Consider the following 22,644-nt stretch of genomic DNA (forward strand, 5'->3'; position numbering starts at 1 on the left):
CACACATACATGCCAAACTTTATGGGACAAGGTCTTTGGAGAGTTAATCCAACAATGATTTTACCAGATCTGATGCATGATTGCCATTTCTTTTGACATACGAGTATTGTTTCTTTTTCTATAGAATGTGACCCCTTCAGAGTCTACAGAATAGAAGAGTAAAGGAGTTGAAGTTATAGAACAGTAGCTGAGCCCTGATACTGTTAAGATCCCCTGAATGGCTGACGGGAAGCTCTGTAGATCTCATCTTCTTAATTTCCTTTATGATGATCAGATGAAGGGGCTAGTGTGAGGCATGAGGCCAACAGTGTTCCGGGAAACATTCATGGGGCATGGCCCATCACTTCTGCCCCCTTACTCTTCGCCCTCACACAGTTCCTAAGAGTCCTCATCACTGCCATTAGCTTTGCCAGCGGCTCTGCCCCTCTCTGTATGGCTGAATCCTACCCTGTACAGAGATGGCAGGTGTTCCAGCCGAAAGCTGGGGGTAAGGGGAGTGGGAAAGGTTTAGTTCTACCTGGGAAATAAATTTTTATTTGGAATAATAGTCCCTCCACAAAGTAAAAGCTGCCTATGTTTTCAGCAAACTGATAATTAATTTACTTTGTAAAAAGTGAGGCATTGGTGGAGCAGAATAGCCATAGGATATATTTGAGAAAATGTAGTCATGGGTCATAGTGCTATCTGTATATGACGTGAGGAGCTGAAACTGGCAACGATGGTGTCCTTACTTATCTCCAAGGAATTTATACCCTCATGTAGGATAACTGAATGTATTCGCTACCTTTATAATGAAGGCCCAACTTATTTTTAGATAAGAATTATTGAAGCTGAGGATGGTGAAAATTTTGAATATTCTTCTCTTCTTTGTTCTCCTTTTGACTAATAATACAAATATAGCTTCTTGTATGACGTGAGAGCTGTCCCAGTCAGGCTTAGAGATGTACAGAAATTTACTTCATATGTCTGCTATTGGCATTAAAATTATTTGTCATTTAAATACTTTGGGCACCATCTTAAGGCAGGATTTTCCTCTTTTATCTTTAAATGAGGACAAGAGATTATCTAGTGAATACCTTATATCACTCATCACACAAGTAATTATGAGCTTAATGTGTCTTAACAGACTGTACAAGCTGGTGACGGCAAAGACTAAGACTCTTTTTTCCACAAATACATCCTCAGGACTTAGTACAGTCCCTGGAACATAATAAAGACTCAATAAATAAATAACTGTTGATAAATTGGCTGCCTGGCTGACTCGATCACTATTGGTACAATACTACTACTTCTCATACTTAAAGAAGATTGCCCACTGTGTTAAAAGTGTCCAGCTTTATATAAAGAGATAACCATTTAGCTCTTATTTGTTTAAATTTGTTCATTAGATACTTGGACTTTTAGTGAAAAAAAATATGGTGGTTATTTTTAAATTACTATTCCTGAATCCAGTCCAAATATTCAAATTTTGAATTATGAAAAGAACACTTTCAGGGAATTTTAAGTCATTGTCTAGTTCATAGTTTTAAAATAACTTGAGCTCATCATGTACTTTGTTCTTTTTAAAATATCTTAATAAACTTGAGTAATAAATTCCTTAGGTAGCAATGTAATTTTGCATAGAGGCTGTAATGTAAAAAAATTATTTGGTTTCTCTGCCAACTATCTTAAGCATTCTATTGAGTACATATTTAGGCGAAGGGAAAAAGCGTCTTTATAACATATGAAATTGAAAATGTGTATATTATAGATGTTATACTTGGAACCATTGTTAAAAGACAAAGAAAATTTAATTCCACTTTTAATTGCTATATTTTTTGTTAATTGTTCAACAATTAACTATAATCTTCCCATTCTCTATATGATTAAATTCTATTTTACTTTTTTTAAAAAAAATTTTAACTTTATATGAGGGTACACATTTTTAGGTTGCATTGTTCTCACTTCCAAGGTAAAGTTCAAATTGTAGTTGAGCCCTTCAGGGGACATGCTGAACACTCTCACATTGTGTACTGAGCTGAGATCCCTCCAATTGCCCTTAAATATACTTGATGAAGTGATATTTTATTAATGACCAGTGTTACCCCATAAAATGTTCTGTATTTAGCAACATAAACAGGAAATTCAGATCACATCTGGTTTCGTGTAACAGTGAACTCCTTCAAACAATACTGAACACTGTTTATTTAAGGTGTCTGATATTTTCCCCATCAAAAGAACACACTGCATGTTATGAGACCAGAGTTGACCCCAGAATCATTCTTCTTACATGGGGTGGGTGGAAATAATCTTAATATCATCATCAAAGAATAAGATTCTAAGTACCTCTAAGGCCAAAAAATTTGAGATACTGAGGCTATGGGTTATGTAGTTAAATTTGTCTCCCATAAATCTGATTCCTGATGTAGAGAACTATTAATGCTTCAGATTGTTGCCAAACAAAATATGAAGAACCACTTACTCAGACACCTGATCTTTAGAATGCAGCATCGTTTGTAACAATTTTAACGCTAACTAAGTACACTTTGATGAGACAGCATTTAATAAAATGCTCATTAATTTCATCATTAGCAAGGGTATGCTAAGAAGTAAGCCAGTTTCTTATGTCACGCCCAATTAGCATCCCATGCTAGTAATCCCATTAGTATTGTTGAATTCACTAATGGAAAAACTAATGGGCATGCTACCAGGGCACATTAATTGGGCACGACACCAGTTCTGGGTTTAATTATTAAACTACGATAATGAAATGTGTGTTTGTAAAATATTAAAATGTTGAAATAGGGTTGAAGAAAATAAAAGAGTATGTAGATAAAGCGGATACAAGGAAAGTCAACCTACAAAAAGTCAAAGACTAGAAAATGAACTAACCAAATGGTCCTGTTTCTAACTGATGGACTTGTGTGTGAAGTTGGGCTGTTGTTCACGTGGGAAGCTATCCATTCATACTCAAGGGAAATTAAAAACTTTTTTTTTTTTTTACTTTGGTGACATGGAATTCTGCATGTCAGACGTGTTGTCAAGCTCTTTATGAGGCCCGACAGGAGCCAATTAAAATTGTAGAATGGATATGTTATATCACTGAAACGATTTCAGAGAAATATAAACAGATAGCATACTTAAGATGGCATGATTAAAATTGCATTTTTTCAATATAAATCTTCAGCTCTATTGTGTCAAACAATTAACAGTTTTCACTTTTTAAGTAGCAATGTAGAAAAATTATTAGAGTTTGGTCAGATACATTAGACAATTTCTTTCTTTTTTTTTTTATTTGGAGACAGAGTAACACTATGTCACTCTGGGTAGAATGCCATGGCGTCACAGCTCACAGCAACCTCAAACTCTTGGGTTTAAGTGATACGCTTGCCTCAGCCTCCCAAGTAGCTGGGACTACAGGTGCCCACTGCAACACCCAGTTATTTTTTTTGTTGTTACAATTATCATTGTTGTTTAGCAGGCCTGGGCTGGATTCGAACCCGCCAGCCCCATGTATGTGGCTGGCACTGTAACCACTGTGCTACGAGCGCTGAGCTACATTAGGCAATTTCTATGTAAAAATTTTTATAGGAGTTTACATAATCTTAGTTTTTAAGAATACTATTAGAGTGATGATTGTTTCTGCTCAGCACATCAACTTTATTAAGAAAGAAAGAAATTTAATTTCATTTAGAAAGCTTAGAACAATATTCTGTTTTATTTTCCTCCAATAGTAGTAAATATTTCTGACAAAGTTGAAATATATTTTACTTAGTCTTATTTCCTTATTATAATAATGCTAAAATGGTTACTACTGGATTAACCATAACAGACAGAAAAAGTGTTCCCTGGCCTTGAAAGAACTACAATGGCGTCTTTCTCTTCTGTTTTTTTCTCTGTTTCCTTATCCTTCCCTCCTTTTGGATAATATCTGTTCTAGGAAATGGTATCTGCCAGTTTCCAGATTTTATCCACATAGGAATTCATTTTTAACTAAGATGTTCTTACCTCAGCCGGAGCTATAAATGTTAGATTTGTTACTACAAAGCATTGGGTACTCCATTTAACACCATACTTATATTCAGTGTATTAATAAGTGGGTAATTTTTAATGTGAATTTCATCTATTTTTGTTAGTAGTTTTGTGACACTATGGGAAACTGGTTTTTCTGAATGGAATTTATGAATAGAATTTTATTAGTTTTAAATTCCTCTCTTTTTTCATACTCTTGCCATGAAAATTGAAATCTAAAATTTTGGAATAGAAAACTCCTTACCTTTTTGAGTACCTGTGTAGTCCAAATGCAAGTGTCTTTGTAAGAGATTTTAATTCCCCGGAGAGGTTCTTTTCAGCTTATGGTGTTCAGAGAAGCCATTATCATCACTGTGGGATTAAACGAAAGCAGGAATAAGGCTGGACATCAGCAGTGATATGAATTCTGTTTGAAATGAATGAATGCTGTGTCAGGACCATAGTGTTGAAATGCATGAATTGTTTTATAAGAAATATATAAGTGTGTGTGTATGGATACATAAATCACTCCTTCATTCCTTTAAGGGATCATCAGTGGAAGTGACCACAACTAATGATCATGGTAAAAAATACAGCGATGGCAAATGGCATGAAATAATTGCTATTAGGCACCAGGGTTTCGGCCAAATCACTCTGGACACGCAGTTCACAGGTCAGTGCTTCCTGGATAGATACAAAAGGCTCTATTGATACGTTTGTGTTGCCATCCTTTTCTGTTGTTTATATTCTTGTATCTTTTCTTTCACCATCGTCTCTGCTCAGTGTCATCTAAACTGCTGTTAAATTCACCTTTGGGATATTTCTAAAATGATGAAATCTTACCAGTTTTACATCCTCACCCGACACCAGTAAAGCAAAAATAAGAGCAAAATCAGTTGCCATGTTGTATCTTTTACAGTTCCCTACACTTGCAAAGCCTTTTAGTTACATTCTCTCATGTTACTGCTGACCTTCAGAGGTGAACACAGTAGAGGAAAGTAATTATTATCTGCCTTTAGAGGTGGGGAAACTAAGGCTCAGGAAAAGTAGGGAATTTTCCCCGCTTTACACGTTTAGTAGGCAGCATTCCTGGGACACGTGTCCTATCTTTGCGTATTTGTCTTTCCTTCCAGCCTACCCTATCTACCCTTCTCGTGGAATTATAAGATGGTTACTATGCCTGTATAATGATGTCGGCTTTTATTAAATGATTCAGGAAATACAAAATTTTTAACGAGCACCTGTTTTCTCCCAGAACTTTGCAGAATTTACATTTTGGGGAGGAAGGAGAGACATAAAGAATACACAACCATTAAACAATTTATTAATAATGATATAATTCATAATAATTGGAAGTAGAGAAAACTTCTGAAAATATAAAGCAAAATAAGAGGGAAGTTGTATCTGTGTGTATTGTGGTTGTATATGTGTGCTCATAGAGTGTCACAATTCTATACCAGATTATTAGGCAAGGCCTCTCTGATCCTGTAACATTTGAGGAGAGAGCTGAGGGGCTGGAGAGGCAAACCAAGCAAATACCCAGGAAAGGGATGTTTCTGGTTAAGGGGACCGTAGGTGTCAGGGCCCTGAGGTGGAAGTATGTGGCATGTCTAAGACCATTCAGGAAGCCTGTGTGGTAACAGGGAAGTGATAGGACGTGAGGTCCTATGGCCATCAGGGGCCAGATTACATAGGGCCTCGTGGACATTGCTTTGAAAGAGAGAAGTCATTGGTGGCTTTTGAGAGAGAAGTCACATGATATGACTTTTCTTTAAAAGAATCACTGGCCACTCTGTGAAGTATACATTTAAAGGGGAACGAGAATCAAAGCACAGAGGCCAGTTAATAGGTTTTTGTAATTTCTCTGCAGTAATTCAAGTGAGAAATAATGATGACTTGAACCAGAGGGGTAATTGTGGATATAAAAAGAAGTGGCCAGATCCTGTTTATATTGTGAGTGTCACATTAACAAGGTTTGATGATGATACTGAGGTGGGACAGGAGCTGGTAGGTTTCCAGCTGTGGGCTAAATGTAGCTCACCCCTGTTTTTATGGATAACATTTTATTGGCATGCAACTCCACCCATTCATTGGCATGTTATCTACGGCTGCATGCAGCTGAATTGTCTACCATTGAAAGATAGTATCTGACTTTTGACAAAGTCTGCTGGGCCCCTAACACAGAGCAAGGCTGATATGTCTGGGGCCAGGCACTGGAGGAAGACAGCCACCAGGACGAGGAAGCGAAGGCTGTGGAAGAAGCAATGCATAGAGAGACGTTCAGAGTTCAGTTTTGGACATGGCAAGCCTCAGATATCTAGGAGACATCCAAGCAGAGATATCCCACAGGCTGCTGGACAGCCACGTCTGAGTTCGGAAAGAATATGAGAATGGTGTTCTAAAGCCCAGTGAGGGGTTTCGTTAAATTAGTAGAAACGAGGCAGGAGTACCCTGCTGAAGTTGTAATTCCCATCTCCCCTTCCTTAGGTTCCGCTGCTGCCCCGAATGGCAGTACTGTTATTGGAGATAACACAGGAGTGTTTCTGGGCGGGTTGCCCCCAGGCCACACCATCCTAAGGAAGGATCCTGGTAAGTTCTGTAAGATAAAGAAGTATGTGTTGTCACCAAAACTTAGAATGGAGCAAATTTCCATTATTTAAAATGATGAGTAAGTATTCTTTTCTGGCTCATGCTCTGTTTTCTGTATCAATCTATCAAAAATCTCTTTTAGGTCTCTATTTTTAAAAGGAACCATGTATTCCATATCTCCTGTATTTATATTATTTGTATCCAGTTCTTGGTATGTGAGAGGAGTTCATTACACTTTTGCTAAAATGAATTAGACTAATTTCAGTTGAAGATTGCTATTTTAGGGCTTATGCATAGATTTTTCTAAGATTTCAAATTGATATAATTCAACACAGAAATGGAAAACTCTGAGCTTGAGATATTCTCTTAATAGGGGGAAGAACATTCCTTAAGTGGTACATCACAATGCCTAGATATTCCCAGATGAGTAACATAAACAGATAATTCCAATCTAATGCCATACATTCTATCACTAGGCTATGGACACAGTGATTCTCACATTTTCAGGATAAGAGAAAAAGAAACACCCTCTGAAAGTGATAAAAAATAACATGATCAAAATTAACCTTGGGCAAAAAAGTGCATTATTAGTAATTCTAGGGTTGTTTCCTAGTCCTCATCAAGAATCACAGGATGTCTGACAAATCTCTCTCAGAGGTTAAAATATAACTACATAAATATTCCCAATCAACTAGGACCCAGATGAGTAGTATTGGTTCATGAGTGGTAACCTTTGGGGAATCATGATGAAGATCAAAAGGTCTAACGAGCTTTCAGTGACTTTTGGAGAGGGAGCTATTTGAGCACTCTCGACGGATTATAGCCGCCTCCCCAGAAGCACCTGTAGCGTAGAGGAGGTTGTCATTTATCTACAATACTGTAGACTGATAAAAAACTCCCCCGACACACACACAGTGGCAATAGTGCCTCCAGGTACCAGCAGGAGACAACACCCTGACAGTAGTCACCCTTCCTGTAGAGGAAATATTTATAAATAAATAATTTGCCATTATATATAAACTGGCCTTGTAAAACTTGGCTGGTAAATACCTTCCCCAGAATCAAATCATAAACTCAAACCTGAGGACTAAGCTTAGCACCTCTAGAGGGAAAGACAGGCTGTGTGAAATGCGACTTAGGTTGCACGTGCCCTCTCTCCCTCTCAACTCTTTTCTCACTATCTTTCTAGATCTCTATTTGCCCCACATCTCTTTGATCTGAAGAGTTCCAAGTTGAAGATCAACACTGAATATGTTTCCAAAAATAAAATCACATTACAGATTGCCTTGAGTAACACACTGGTACATAATGATGAATGAACTGAACTCTATAGATTTAATAGAAACACTCCCTTCAAGTCTTTTTTTCTTTTTCTGTGTGTGACAAAGTCTCATTCTGTTGCCGAGGCTAGAGTGCCATGGCATCATAGCTCATAGCAACCTCGAACTTGTGGGCTCAAGCAATCCTCTTGCTTCAGTCTCCCCGGTAGCTGGGACTACAGATGCCCCCCACAATGCCTGGCTAGTTTTTTCTATTTTTACTTTAGTTTATCGAGACATAGTCTCACTCTGTTGCCCTGGGTAAAGTTCTGTGGCATCATAGCTCACAGCAACCTCAAACTCAGGAGATCCTCTTGCCTCAGTCTCCCTAGTAGCTGGGACTATAGGTGCCTGCTGCAATGCCCAGCTAGGTTTTGTAGAGATGAGGTCTCTCTGTTGCTCAGTCTGGCCTCGAACTAGTAAGCTCAAACAATCCACTTACTTCAGCCTCCCAGAGTATTAGGATTACAGGCTTGAGATAGAGATAGGATCTCATTCTTGCTCAGGCTAGTCTCAAACTCCCAAGCTTAAGTGATCCACCCACTGCACCTGGCCCAAGTCTTAATCTTAAAAGGTGGTATACTACTTTATTTTTGAGTCTAGGGGCAGATGAAATTTTTGTGAGTTCAAAACTGTTGCTATTGTAAAACAAAAAGTTTTTGTATAAACATCTGCTTCTGCAAATAGGATGGGTTTGAACCATAGCTAAACGTTATGTTACCATTTCCCATAGCTGATCCTGTGGTGTTTACATGAATCATTAAGAGGCTTGCAGTAAATAGGTGATGAGAGCTATAGCCTATTTCTTTTATTTTAATGGCAAATAAAACTAATTGAAAAGGATCGTTCAAAATGCATATGTCTTGATATCTATCAACTCCTTCAGAGATAACCCAAAAGGGTTTTGTGGGCTGTCTCAAGGATATACATTTTATGAAGAATTACAGTCCCTCTGCTATTTGGGAGCCATTGGATTGGCAGAGTTCTGAGGAACAAATCAACGTGTACAACAGCTGGGAGGGATGCCCTACTTCATTAAATGAGGGAGCCCAGTTTCTCGGAGCAGGTAAGGCTCTAAAATACATATGTCAGTGGTCACTTACCATGTGTGTTCTTCTTTCATCTAATTTAATCTCCCCTATCCAATTCTGACCTCATCCGGGCCTTGTATCACAGTAACAACTTGTTACGGGATGATGCACATAACTATATTCTCAGTCTCTGAATATGTAATATAAATTTCACTACTCATAAATATACATCCATGCATAACATCCAGGTGACCCATGTGGTTCTTGGTTATGTCAGTACTGCCACAAATGTCCATCTGTAGGTCAGTTGTTTAGAAATTAGAACGCAGTTAGAGGTACCCTTAGAATGCATGTCCAAAGATGTTTGTTTCAAGGGAGTTTTGTTTGCTAAGTTAATTCACAAATACCTATTTATCTCATTATACAGATGAACAATATTCTTTTTTTTTTTTTTTTTTTTTTGAGACAGAGCCTCAGGCTGTCCCCCTGGGTAGAGTGTCGTGGCATAGCTCACAACAACCTCCAACTCCTGGGCTCAAGCGAGTCTCCTGCCTCAGCCTCCCAAGTTGCTGGGACCACAGGCATCTGCCACAATGCCTGGCTATTTTTTTTCAGTTGCAGCCATCATTGTTGTTTGGTGGGCCCAGGCTGGATTCAAACCCGCCACCTTAGGTGTATGTGGCTGGCGCCTTAGCCACTTGAGCCACAGGCGCCGAGCCCGAACAATATTCTTACAAGTAAATTTTCAGCCATGTGTTGGGTTAAACAGGCCATTGACAGAAAGCTGGAGACTAGAACCACCGTCTGGACTATTGCTCCGAAGGCTGCGGCCAAAGAGAGTTGTAGTGTCCACAGCTTCCCTCCCCCCACCATGCACAACCCCCCAGGAGGAGCTGGAGGAAGGATTTTGGTGATTTGGTAGATATGCATGTTCTCCAAATAAAAGATCACTCCTGCCTTCTATATATTATAATTAAGTTGATTGGTTATTGTGTTGCTTAAACTTTAGAACAAAAAGATATACGATATTAATACAATCTGTATGTTCTTAAATTGCTCTTTTTTTTAACAATGTCATTAAATTTCTCTTAATCAGTGAAACTACTTATAGTTAATACCTATATGAAACAGTAAAAGTCTTACAAGACTATTACCTGAGTTAGAGAGCAAATTGCCTCCTCCTAAAATGTATATCATGTTCATTCTGCCACTTCTGTATGATCACAGTAGTAATTTTTTAACATTAATTTACATCTTCTTTTGCAAGGCATTTACTCAACAACAGTACACATTCCGGGCAGAGTTCATAACACCCTTACAGTGCTGACAATATTGTGTTGCTTATGCTAATGTGTACACATTTTTATCTTTAAAGGGTTCCTGGAACTTCATCCAGTAGTATTTCAAGGTGGAATGGACTTTGAAATTTCCTTGAAGTTCAGAACTGACCAATTAAATGGATTGCTTCTTTTTGTTTACAACAAATATGGACCTGATTTTCTGGCAGTATGTTAATTGATTTAATTAGATTTTCTTTAAACTATCAGACCCAAATTTCAAATAAATAAACCACGTGTTAGCATCATACTCAGGTGGAGTTTCTTAACAGATTCAGTTTTGTTTTCATTCTTTTCCCCAAGTTATTTTTAGTTTCAGAGTCCTGTGAAAAATATTATACGTTAGGATCGTGTGGTTTTTAAAAAAAAAAAATACAATTACTAGTATAAAAATTATAACCTTAAAAAAATAAACCAGATATAAGAAATTAAGAAAATCCAATTTAGTTTTCCCAATGTATGAAAATACTATTTCTTCATTATCTTTTGATATGTTTCAAAATATTGTATAGAATAGATACATTTTTATTACTTATATAATAAGGTATAATACAGTGAACACTCATAAACCTACCACCCAACCTAAGAATTAAAATGCAATAATTTTTTTGAATCTACCTATAGGGTCACTCTTATATCATTTTTATCTCCTTTTGGGTGTAATAAGTAATCTGAATTTTATATGTTTGACTATACACATTTTTATAGTTTGAATGCCATATACAAATGCCTAAAGATTCTTGTTTTTCAGGTTTATAAAATTTATATTATACGCTATCTTTAGGCAATTGCTTTTTACACTCAACATCATTTTCAAGTCATTCATGTTTCCATGCAGATAAACATTTTACATAGAAAACTGCCCTAACCTTTACCTGAATTCCTTCCCAATCTCCGGAGAGCCAGAGGCTTCTGTAGTCATGGTTCCCACCGTACCCCATCCCTATCTTTGTTAAGGCGTTGCCTCCCCATGTTCCCCTCTGCCCTTAGACAGTGTGATGCTTGGGAGCAGAATTTATCTTGGAGCAAAGGGTACATAGAAGATTTATTGAATGAATGGGTAGGTTAGGGAAGTGAGCAGCGGCTTACCTGAGCTACTTCACAAGCATGGTATTTATGGAGAAAAATTAATGACTTTTTTATCTTGTATGACAATTCATTTTGCTTGACACAATCAGTCTTAAGCTTTCAAGTATCCTGTGGTCACTGAGTTAGTTAAAAAATGATCATGTATCACTTTGTGGGACATTGTCTGAGCACATTGCTTTTGCCATAAAAAATTAGGGTGAAATATGTTGATATTAGAAAATGCTGCCATATTCCAAAAGAATCCAGGTAGAAGCAATTATGTTAGCTAGAGATTTAGAATAAAACAAACAATGAATCAAAATATATCTTACAAATTTGAAATCTAGTTTACTGACCAGTTGAAATCAGCTTAATCGAGCCTGGCATTTCATTTTCTTATTATCTTGTCATATATTCCCCCAAATTACATTGATATGTAAAGTAGTATTTTCATATTTTCTGAAAACTCGAATTCATCATAGTCAAACTATTCTCTCTTCAGTCTTTCTGTCAGTTGTCTAGGATTTAATCTCTTAACTATGATGTATCAAAACGTTTGTGTTTATATAACATTCATAACATTGCATCACAGAATAATCATTCCTGGGTATGAAATTGTTCGACGCAATACGACATTCTCCATGTCCATTATAAGCTTGCAAAGTCTTTCAGTATGTGTTACGCCAGTTCTCCTTAGAATAAAGTGGTACATTTCTATTGAGTGCTTTCAGGGACGTTTCTTTCTTTAGGAAATTAACCTTCTGCTCTCTCCCAAACTGCCATTCTACCGCCTTTTTATAGACCTATTTTCTTTTTTAATATAAAATACAGATGGAGCTGAAGAGTGGAATATTGAGCTTCCGGTTAAATACCAGTCTTGCCTTTACACACGTGGATCTATGGCTGGGACTGTTCTATTGTGATGGAAAGTGGAATAATGTAACTGTTAAAAAGGAAGGCTCCTTCGTATCGGCAAACATGAATGGATTCATGGAGCGTGTGTCAGACTCAAGAGCCCAGGCACTGGCGGTGAATTCACCAGTCTATGTGGGAGGAATTCCTCAGGAGCTGCAGAACTTGTACCAACACTTGAGTTTGGAACAAGGTAAACACCATTTGGAGGAATTCATAAGTCAATACAGCCTTGGTCCTACCAGGGTTTGGTGGTTCTGTGTTTCAAGATAGAGTAATAGACGGAGGCTAAAATCAATACTCACCAATACCCACTTTGGGGGAGAATTTGAAGCCCTTTCAAAATAACCATAGAACACTTTTCCAAATAGTTTTGTATGTTACTCTTAAGAGTGTGGCACCATTCTCTTTATAATCAATATATTTATTTCTACGTACCCTCAGCAAATAGTAATTAACATAAATATAATACGTTTAAATATATTTCCTTGTAAAAACACATGTTATTCTGGCTCTTTCACACACCAATCATTATCTGTATTTACAGACGAAACAAATAAATTAGGTTGGGGTGCACCACTAGGAAAAATGGTGGTTACGTTCATTATTATTTTTTGTTTGACATGAAAACTAATTGTCTCCATACTTTTTCATGGCTGTTTTATGTGGAAAAAATACATGAAAGGGTATATATGGTTGACTTATACTTGTGAAAATTTCTATATTGTTAATTATTAATAGCTATCGAAAAAGGGAAGGTTCATTATTTATAACTAAAGCAAGCATTTAACTGACTTAAGTTTGAATGTCATCCGAAAAGTCACTAACGTAATCAGGCTAACAGTATCTGCATGCATTCTGTATGGCAAGCATGGTTTTTAGAGCTTCACATGAGAAAAAGTGGCTCAGTCTTCAAAACAAGCATGTAAATTAGGCATTTTAAGTCATATACCCATTTTGCAGATAAGCAAACTGGAAGCAGAAAGAAAAGTAACTTGCCCGAGCTCTGATGGCCAATATGCAGACGGTCAGGCTATCTCAGGCATCCCGCTATAAAAGCCACGCTCCTTGTTATGTCAGGTGATGGGCACTGGCCAGTGCTCCTTCTCTGTGAAGTGCAGCAAGCACAGGAGCTTCGAGCACATGTGACCAACCATGTCCCATGCAGAAAATGTGTTCAAAATCTATGCACATCTTTCTGTGACTGGTTAAAATTTCTACAAAGCAGTCTTTACCTATTTGGTAAGTACATAAAGATTTAAATGCCTTTGAACAGAAAATATATGGCAAGCCCTTAAGAGACTTTGAGAAGGGTAGTAGTAAGGAGTTAATGAATAACTAGGGGATAAGACAGTAATGACATTTTCAAGGCACTTAAGATGTAACAGCAGCTAAAAATATTACATTCGTATAAGTCTCTCCAGGTTTTCAAGTTTCTGAGGTTAGAAAGAACTTGAAAAGCCTTTGTTTGAGGGAGATAATTCTATCCCATTTACGCATATGTGTGGAAAAAAAAAACCCTGCATATCTAGCCTGTGTTTTGAATTTATACCTAAACTCATCACTGCTGATGGTCCTAGAGACACAGCTGGAACTGGAATTGTAAGATGATAATGATCCAAGTTTAAAGCCATCAACCCAAGGGGAATGATTTTAGCTGGACTATGACCAAGTCTATGGTACTGAAAGATACTTTATTTATGGGGAATACTAAATTTGTATCATTGGAGTATCATCCATGTTGGTGATTCTTAAAGCACTGAAAAAACATCGAAGTGTTTTTTAGTGGTTTAAGGCCAGTAACTGGAACATAGATGTCAAAATTGTCTCTCATTATCATGATTGTTATGAATATCACTCTTCACGTACACTGAAATCTCTGGGACAGGTTATTAAAAATGCATAATTTCTGATCCCCACCCTCTAATATCTTTAAGAGACACTGATCTTTATAAGTTTACTGTTTGTTTTGTATGGTGATTGGGGAGAATAATCGTAAGAGATTTATGAACAGCATGCACATTGTCAGTTGCAATTAAACTGTATTTCTTTCAGTCTTCTATCAATAGTTTTAAAAATCTTTCTTCTGCCTTTTCTCTGCTTCTTAAGTAGCACCTTTTTAAAAAGTTCTATATTGTGGTCATATTAATACTATTTTTCTTTGCCATTAGCATAACCTTCCTTTGAATCAAATACAAATTAGTTTTCTTTTTTGTTTTGGAAAGGCTGGGCAACATAATTTGCTGAGGATATGACAGCAAATTGGGTTGTGGGAGATTCTTAGACCTATCACTTAAGACAATTAGTTATGTCTAGGTGGGTGTGACTGGGCCTTGGAGTATGGAGCCCCAGGCTGAGCCCTGCTCCAAGCCCTCTGTATGCAGGGGTAGGGAGTGGAGGTTCTAGCCCAGTCACGTGCCCTGGTGGAGTACCGCCTCCCCTGGAAGACAGCAAAATGTCTTTTGACTTGTCAACCTAGAACTCTGGGTTGACCCAGAGGGGCAGGAGTGGTGGGAGCAGGTGGTAAGGGTTAGGAAGGCTTTTCCAATTCTTACAAAAGCAAGAAAGCAAGAAAAGGAAGTCTCTATTCCGCTCACAAACATGCCTTTCCACTACCATTATCTTCACTTCCCACTGAAATGTTAACAGCAACTAAGAATTGTTTCCAGTGGTGCGGAGTTGACTGTGCAGCAGTAAGGACCCTGTGCTAGAGCTCAGGAGCTCCACCTCCAAGGCCTGAGACCAGGAGACCCTTTCCTTAGGAGGATTAGTACGGAAAACCTCATTTTATATCACCCTGGCCCTTTTTGTCTTTATCTACAAAATGACATAAGATACCTCAGTGGCCTTTCCCAAGTTTAAAACTCCATCCTGTGAATTAATTTTTATGACATTGTTTAAAAATTTTTAATTTTTTAAAAATTGTGGTGAAATATACATAACCTCAAATTTGCCATCTCCACCATTTTTAAGTGCGCAGTTCTGTGGCATTAATTACACTTACACTATTGTGCAGTTACTGCTGCCATCCACCCACAGAACTCTTTTTGCCTTGCAAAGCTGAAACTATATACCCCTCACACAGTAACGGATCTTATAACAGCACTTACATGTTTGCCAAAGTTGCTTTTCCACTGTGCACGTTTTGCTGGTAGGGAAATTAGAATACAGAAAGTTAGATAACGAGCTATGTGCCATCAGAAAATGACTGCTGGCAAAGAATTTAGACTTCTGAGCTTCTAAATTTTCCAGCAAATGTTTCCATATTGAGCTGCACTGTATTCAATTCAGTTCACCCAACTCATTGAGTGTCTACTGTGAGTTTAAGATAGACTAGCACCATTGACCAGTTGGGCCTAAAGAATAATAGCAAAAGGCATTTAAAAGCAAATAGATTGCAATTGAATCTGTTAGAAGACCTACTAAGACATCTGAAATGTTGAAGAGAACAATCTGGTCATTGTTACCATTAACTTGTTTTACTGTTAAGCGTTGTGTTATGTTTTATCTCCATTTCTGCTGATGTGCTTTAGATCTCAAAAAGAACTGATCATGGGTTTGAGGACTTTCACACTTCCCAGGGTTTTGTTCAGTGTGTGTGTGTGCTACAACAATCTCAGACTCAGTCCTGTTCATCTCAGTTTCATGCACTTTTCTGAAAAGAGCATTGCCAGACTTCACTGAGCTGATCTCTGCTTACAAAAAGACAGCATGTGATTCAAAGCAACTGTCATTCCCTGGCTGACCAGATGCCCCCCACTTTTTTTTTTGTTTGCTAATAAAAAAAGTAGTAAATACTCTAAATTCACTTCATCCCCATTCTCTGTTAAACTCCACCCAAGTGTACTGCATGGTGGTGGTTCTAAGGTTATTGGTGTAGAATATCCATTCCAGCAACCTCAGAGTATGCTGTGTATTAACCAAGCTGAACGCCATGCTAAGGTGAATGTGCAAACGGTGACCATTTGGTATATTCAACATGATGAAACTCAGTACAGCCATGGATCTGTGGGCTAGATTCTATGTCTCTGAAATGAATATTATGCAATTCATGGCAATATCTCAGGATTCTAATATATTTTGAAACTGTGTTCTCTCTCCTGCTATCCTGCCTAAAACAGTGTATTCTTTACCAGTGAACTTGTTGAATAATTGTACTAGTTCAAATGTTATTTTCTGGCATTTAACAAACACTGATTTATGCAGTATACATATAATAATGTAATTTTCTAGAATGGAGATACACGTTCACATCCTCTTACCAGAACGCAGAACTGCCTAAATCTTATTTCATGAGAAAGAACAGAATTTAGAAAATGTGAGCCTAAAGAGGTAAAATCAATGCTTTCAGTATCAAAAGTGGAATTATAATTATCCATGTATATGTTTGCCAAGTAACAGAAATATTTTCTTGCAACCACCTTAGCCAGATAAGAATCAGGAGATGACATGAAACATGTCTTAGATTTTCCTTAGCAACTGCATCTCACCGACCCCCTTCCCTAAAATGTAGCACTGCAGAGGGGGAAAAAGAAAAGATTTCTAATTAATGACTCAAGCCCTTTATGTGATACTAATCCCTTACTATTTGCTAGGTTTCGGTGGTTGCGTGAAGGATGTTAAATTTACACGGGGTGCTGTCGTTAACTTGGCATCTGTGTCCAGCGGGGCTGTCAGAGTCAATCTGGATGGATGCCTATCAACTGACAGCGGCGTTAACTGCAGGGGAAATGACTCCATCCTGGTTTACCAGGGAAAAGAGCAGAGTGTTTATGAGAGCAGTCTCCAGCCTTTCGCAGGTAATGCCGAGGCCTTCTAAGTTAAATGCTGCCTGTCTCCTGTTCGTCCCCCTTTCCTTCCCTGCCAGATCTCCCTTAGCCTAGATGAGTAACATTTTAATATTTCTATGTCTTATTTCTGTTTAAGAATACCTGTACCGAGTGATAGCCTCTCATGAAGGAGGGTCAGTACAAAGTGATTGGAGTCGAGGCCGCACAACAGGAGCAGGTAAACTCTATCTGCCTTAAAATGGTATAAGCAACACCCTACATGCTTGTGCAAGGGAGGAAAAGGAAATCCCATAACCCTGACAAAGGAGCATTTTGGTGATCTTATGATAAAGCACACCTTGGTTTGGAAATGGATTTTGTCAATGGCTAAACCTTAGTAGATCAGTGCTTTGAGTTTCAAGAATTTACTAAATATTTGCTCAGGCTGGATTCTTTCCTTTTTAGATCCAGAAGAAAGGACGTTCAGGTTTTTCTAAGGACATAATAGCTGCACCTAATGTACCGTGTGTAAGGAAAAGAAACCTTTACAGATCGGGTAGAGCCCAAGCAGCTGAGGTCAGAGGTCAGGATTACTATTAGAGGGGCTGGCGCTCTCCTGCCTCCCCCCTCTAATAGTAATGTAGAGAGCACATTTGAAGCTTGTATCTGGTTGGAAGCAAAGGTGCCTGTTATCATGGATGTTTGCCTATTGGGATCTTAGAATGACTCCCCTAAGAGAGAAATTGCTAATGGGTTTTAAGTTTTTGGAATTGGAAGAGAAACAACCAAGAGAGAGAGTACTTTAGATCTAATCTCAGATACTGATGTGTAAGTATTTTCTTCTAACTATGGCCACAAAATCTTTTCATGTAATTCCATCACAAGAAGGTATTCACAAAGAGTTTTGTGACTCAATAGCGTTCTACAATTTGGGGGAAAGTATTTACCAGAAAGTGACAGTATCTCCAAATGATTGCCACTCACGTCTCTATTCAGCAAGTAACAATTTGTCTAAAGACATGTTTTCCCACCAAGATATTCTCTTATCCTTATTAGCAATGATGTGTTACTCTCCTCTTGAGGAATCTTCTTAATCTAAAAGATAATTAATACTGAGATAGGCCACTAAGAAAAATCTTCAAGGCTCTCTGCTTGTGTATTTTCCAGAAGAGGACAGCTCGACACCTTTCCAGGGTGGTTTAAATTGTCATCTCTTTATAGGCAAGACCAGCGGAATGATCTCATAAAGTCATTTTCAACTTCAGACCTAGAGGAAAGCTCCAGCATAAAATATTCATTTGTTACTTACATGTTCTCTGCCCCTACTTCACACTCCTCTCCTTTATTAACAAATATACTTTGAAGGCAGCTTTGAAGATAATTCAGCAACGTAAATAGGTGTCTAGAAAGCGTATCACTTACATAGCTTAATAGTCCTCGTTTTGAGTACCATCAAGAAAGTACACAAACAGAGCTCAGAATTTATAGCAATGATCTGACCACAAAGTCTAATGCCATAAATTCATATTTACAATCTGACCACAACACTGGGCAGCTACATGCTCCCGAGGGTTGGAGAATAATTGCACTATTTAATTATTTTTGAGTCAGTTTTGCTCTGTCCCTTATGAGAAGACCATCTGTTAGACAGTGCTGTACGTTGGCCTGTACCACATTTCAGAACTAATAAAATCAGCATCACTCCCACTGTCCCTTTACTTGAGACTGGATCCTGCCGCCTGTGCGTTCTCTGTAGGCACCTGTGGTGTTTTCACTGCAAAGAAAAGGGTTCTCTCCCTCCGTGTTTCCTCTCGTCCTTTATGTTCACTTCGTTTCCCTTCGAGCTGTCCTATTTTATTGGTCTTAACTGTAAATTTGGGGAAGGAGGATCTTTGATGTGGAAAAACCAGACTGATCCTCCATCGACAGGGCTCAGGAGTCCATGAGCAGTTCAAGCAGGTCTCCCCTCCAGCATTCTGCCACCGACTTCCTTGGGCTCTCTCTTTGCGTCCCCAGTGTAGTCGGCTGTGATGAAGTTGTTACTGATGAGAACTGTAGAAATATCTAATAAATAGGTGAAGGTTATAGATTTTTTAAATTAGGGGGCTCAGCTTATAAGGTTATGTAGCTCTTTTAAACTTCCTCATCTTGTGTTATTATTTTGAAATACTCTGAAGAAAATGTCTCTGAAAATGATTTGGTAGAATCTGAAGAGCACCAGCACCACCCCCACCTTCAAAATGCAATCAGAGATAGAGCCCGTATATCATATCCGGTAGAACTTTACTTTTTTCAAATTAATTTGAAAAAAAAAAAATGAATTTGGAAAATGGGACCAGACATTCAAGTACAACATGATCACATTTGTGATATTTGGGGGGCTAATACAGTGCAGATATAAAAGTGTCAAGCCACAATGTATAATAACAGTCTAATTATCTTGCTGCAAAGGGGTCTATCATTATACTGCCCAAACTTGTTATCTGCCCACTATCCACCTCCTGCTTTATGAGTGATGTTTAACCATGTCGGATACATGAAATGTTTTTGGAAAACCTGAACTAGACTTGAAAGAATGTTCTGTCGATGGAGTTTTGATGGTTTTGAAATATCGCTTAAACTGAATGGCTCAAGATGTGCAGTCATATTAAATCAATGCTGAAAAGTTACAACTCTAATAAATTGTATTTATGCTAATGGTCGAGTCTGATTTACTGTGGCCATTAAAAGTGAAGAATAGGGGCAATAGTCTTCTCAGAACTGCCATTCTCTCTCTCTTTTCTCTTTTATTCTTGCGCAGCTCCACAAAGTGTGCCAACTCCCTCAAGAGTCCGCAGCATAAATGGATCCAGCGTTGAGGTGACCTGGGATGACCCTGTTGTGGTCAGAGGCGTAATTGAGAAGCACGTTCTGAAAGCTTACGGGGAGTGCTTCCCCCAGCCACCCCGCGTGCCCTCGGCCAGTGCTGAGATTGTCCATGCCAGCTCCTCTGCAGGTAAAGGCGAATCTTTAACAGAGTGGACCTTATCAATTTCCTTTTTGGATTTTATTTTAAATAAAAATGCTCTGCAAACTTAAAAAAAAAAAACCAGATTCACCATACACATATTTTGCCAGATTAAAAACAACCACCACCATCTAATGTGGTGGAGGCCTGTATCTCTGTGGAATGAAAAGACGGAATGAAAAGATATCCGTGATGATGCCTGTGGGCTCTCCTGGGTAATTTCATTACCAGGTTGATAGTTTCCTCATCCCTCAAAAGGTCAGGTCGTAGGTGGCTAGAGTCCTTTAACACCATATAGACATCTTTGGGGAATCCTATGTACACATATAAGGCAAACTTACGTATTTTACCATGCAAAAAGTTTACTCTTTGGGACTAGCCCAAGTTCAGACCGCAATTATTTATCGTAAAATTGCTCATTAAATGTAATTATTTCAAGGTGGAGGAGTCTGAGGGCCCCAGCAGTTTGACTGGCAAATTGGCGAATCGATTTCTCACAGTGCTGCGTGCCGGGTGGAACTATTAGAGTGAAATGTTCTCAGACACGCCACTTGCATAGCTCATGTTCAGAGGTCTGCATGTTTAGTGGAGGCATTTTCAGCTTCATGAAATGTTAAAGTGCATTTAAATGGAAAGTCAAATTTAGGCCTTTGACCAAAAAGAGTAAAATGCATCAAATGTGATAGGTTTACTCTATCAAAAAATTGTATAACTTGAACTATCATAACGGATGTTGGAATAGCCTTAAATATTTTTTTTTTCAGTCATCTATCAGTGGGTCAATTCTCTGAAGGCTTTACTTCCTTCTTTAAACTCTTTGGAATCTATACCCCAAATATACTAACAACTTAAAAAAAAAAGAAAGAAACACACTATCCATTTCCCTTTTTCTTATTTTACCCACCCAATTAAAAACCCAATCTAATTAAGCCCACGGCCTGCCTTTCCCGGGGTGTACGTGGTAACTAAGGCTGGAGAAGATCAAGCAGTTTAATCACTAACAATTCTCAGTCCTCCTTTCAGGTGGGCACTCCGTAATGACACCAATCTTCCCCTATTTCTATAATAAGCGTCTTCCCCATTCTTCTCATTAAATGTTTTATATTTTTCCAAACTCTCTGAATGTTAACCTCTACTTCTCGTCCTACCAAGGTGATGGTCTTACATTTTACATCAAATTAGACACCACGGAAGAAAAAGAATCTATTAAACACGATTTCCATCACTTTCTTACTACCAACTGTACCTGTGAATTGCATTTTTCTGCCTGACGGGGTTGTTATTAGAGGGTTGAATGAATTAAAACACTTATACTGTTTTTGATGTATATGAGGTATGTGCTATCATCTTATTTTCATTATTATCACTTTTTTTACTTTTCTTTCTTTTTGTCTGTGTTTTCACAGAGCTTCTCTTCCCCTTTCAAAAATGAAATCGTCACACATCCTCTGGACCTCAACTCTTCCTGTCTTTTCAGAGGAGTTACCGATAACCTTTCTCTCCCTTACCTTTTCTGCCTCCCTCCCTCTCTCTGCTGCAGGACAGTGTGGCCCCAGGACCAGCATTAATAGCTTCACCTGGGAACTTACTATCAATGTACATTCTCTCAGCCATCCCACACCCACTGAATCAGAAATCCTGGGGTGTAGCTCCGCAATCCTTGTTGGAACAAACCCTTGCCTAATTCTGACACACACCAAAGTTTGAGAACTGCCGCTCTCCTGGCTTCTTCCCAGATCATTCAAACTCTATGATCTTCCGTCATTAAACACGGACAAAATAACCCAAACCAATCACAAAAACCTTCCTTTTATCTAAGCTCCCCTCTGGCCACTTCTCCTTTTTCCTCCGCCCAGGCTTCTTTGGAGCAGGCCATATCCAGGCGTGTTGTCTCCCCTTCTTCCCTTGACCTTGCTTTTGCTCACTACTTTTCCCAAGGACACAACCACTGCCATGTTTGAATATGTAAAAATGCCTCACAGTCCTCAACTTCCTTGCTCTACAGGAGTCTGTCTGCACATTGATTTTTCACCGTTTTGTGAACTGTTTCTTTACTTCCGTGACTCTTTGGTTTACCTTCCCGTGTTGCGGGTGCCCTCTTCTCGGTGTTCTTTGCTCACTTTCCTCTGATGCTTGACTTTATAAATTGGAGAGTCTCCGCATTTAGAACTGGGCCCTCTTTTCTTTCTCTTTTACTTTTTTGCTATAGTCTTGTTCCAGGAACCTCTTTGATTCCCATAACGCTAAATACCATAGAGATACCGTTGATTCCTAAATGCTTACCCCACCGAGACACCCCAATGTCTGCATTCAGGAAGCATTGGGACAGAGGACAGAGTGACGTTTCTGGATGTTGGATCTGGAGTTGGATGTTTTTCAACCTCTGCATTTACCGTATCCAGACTTGAATGCTTATCCCCCGGAATTCCTGATATCAATAAATGATCCCTCCAGCCACATGGTCAATCGAATGTGAGAGTGTTTCCTGACTTCACTTCTTCCTTCCCATCTCATATGTACAGTTATTCTGTTTTCCAAAGTAGGTGTTTAATTCATCCATTTCTCCCCTTATCCGCTGGCCAGGCCACACTACTGTCTCTCTCTCTCTCTTTTTTTTTTTTT

General features: G+C 38.5%; 1 protein-coding gene across 1 annotated transcript in view; it reads left to right on the plus strand.

Annotated features, from left to right (window-relative positions):
- Positions 1-22,644, plus strand: part of USH2A (usherin) — a 775,219-nt gene that overhangs the window by 328,454 nt on the left and 424,121 nt on the right. Inside the window, exons 22-29 of the mRNA XM_003800142.1 lie at positions 4,537-4,663; positions 6,478-6,579; positions 8,785-8,964; positions 10,305-10,435; positions 12,166-12,439; positions 16,842-17,045; positions 17,173-17,253; positions 19,816-20,010. Of these exons, the coding sequence (XP_003800190.1) occupies positions 4,537-4,663; positions 6,478-6,579; positions 8,785-8,964; positions 10,305-10,435; positions 12,166-12,439; positions 16,842-17,045; positions 17,173-17,253; positions 19,816-20,010 (1,294 nt within the window). The remainder of the gene's footprint in view (positions 1-4,536; positions 4,664-6,477; positions 6,580-8,784; positions 8,965-10,304; positions 10,436-12,165; positions 12,440-16,841; positions 17,046-17,172; positions 17,254-19,815; positions 20,011-22,644) is intronic.

Source organism: Otolemur garnettii, unplaced genomic scaffold (genome assembly GCF_000181295.1).
Source record: "Otolemur garnettii isolate 467f Iridium unplaced genomic scaffold, OtoGar3 scaffold00168, whole genome shotgun sequence".
Classification (NCBI taxonomy): Eukaryota; Metazoa; Chordata; class Mammalia; order Primates; family Galagidae; genus Otolemur; species Otolemur garnettii.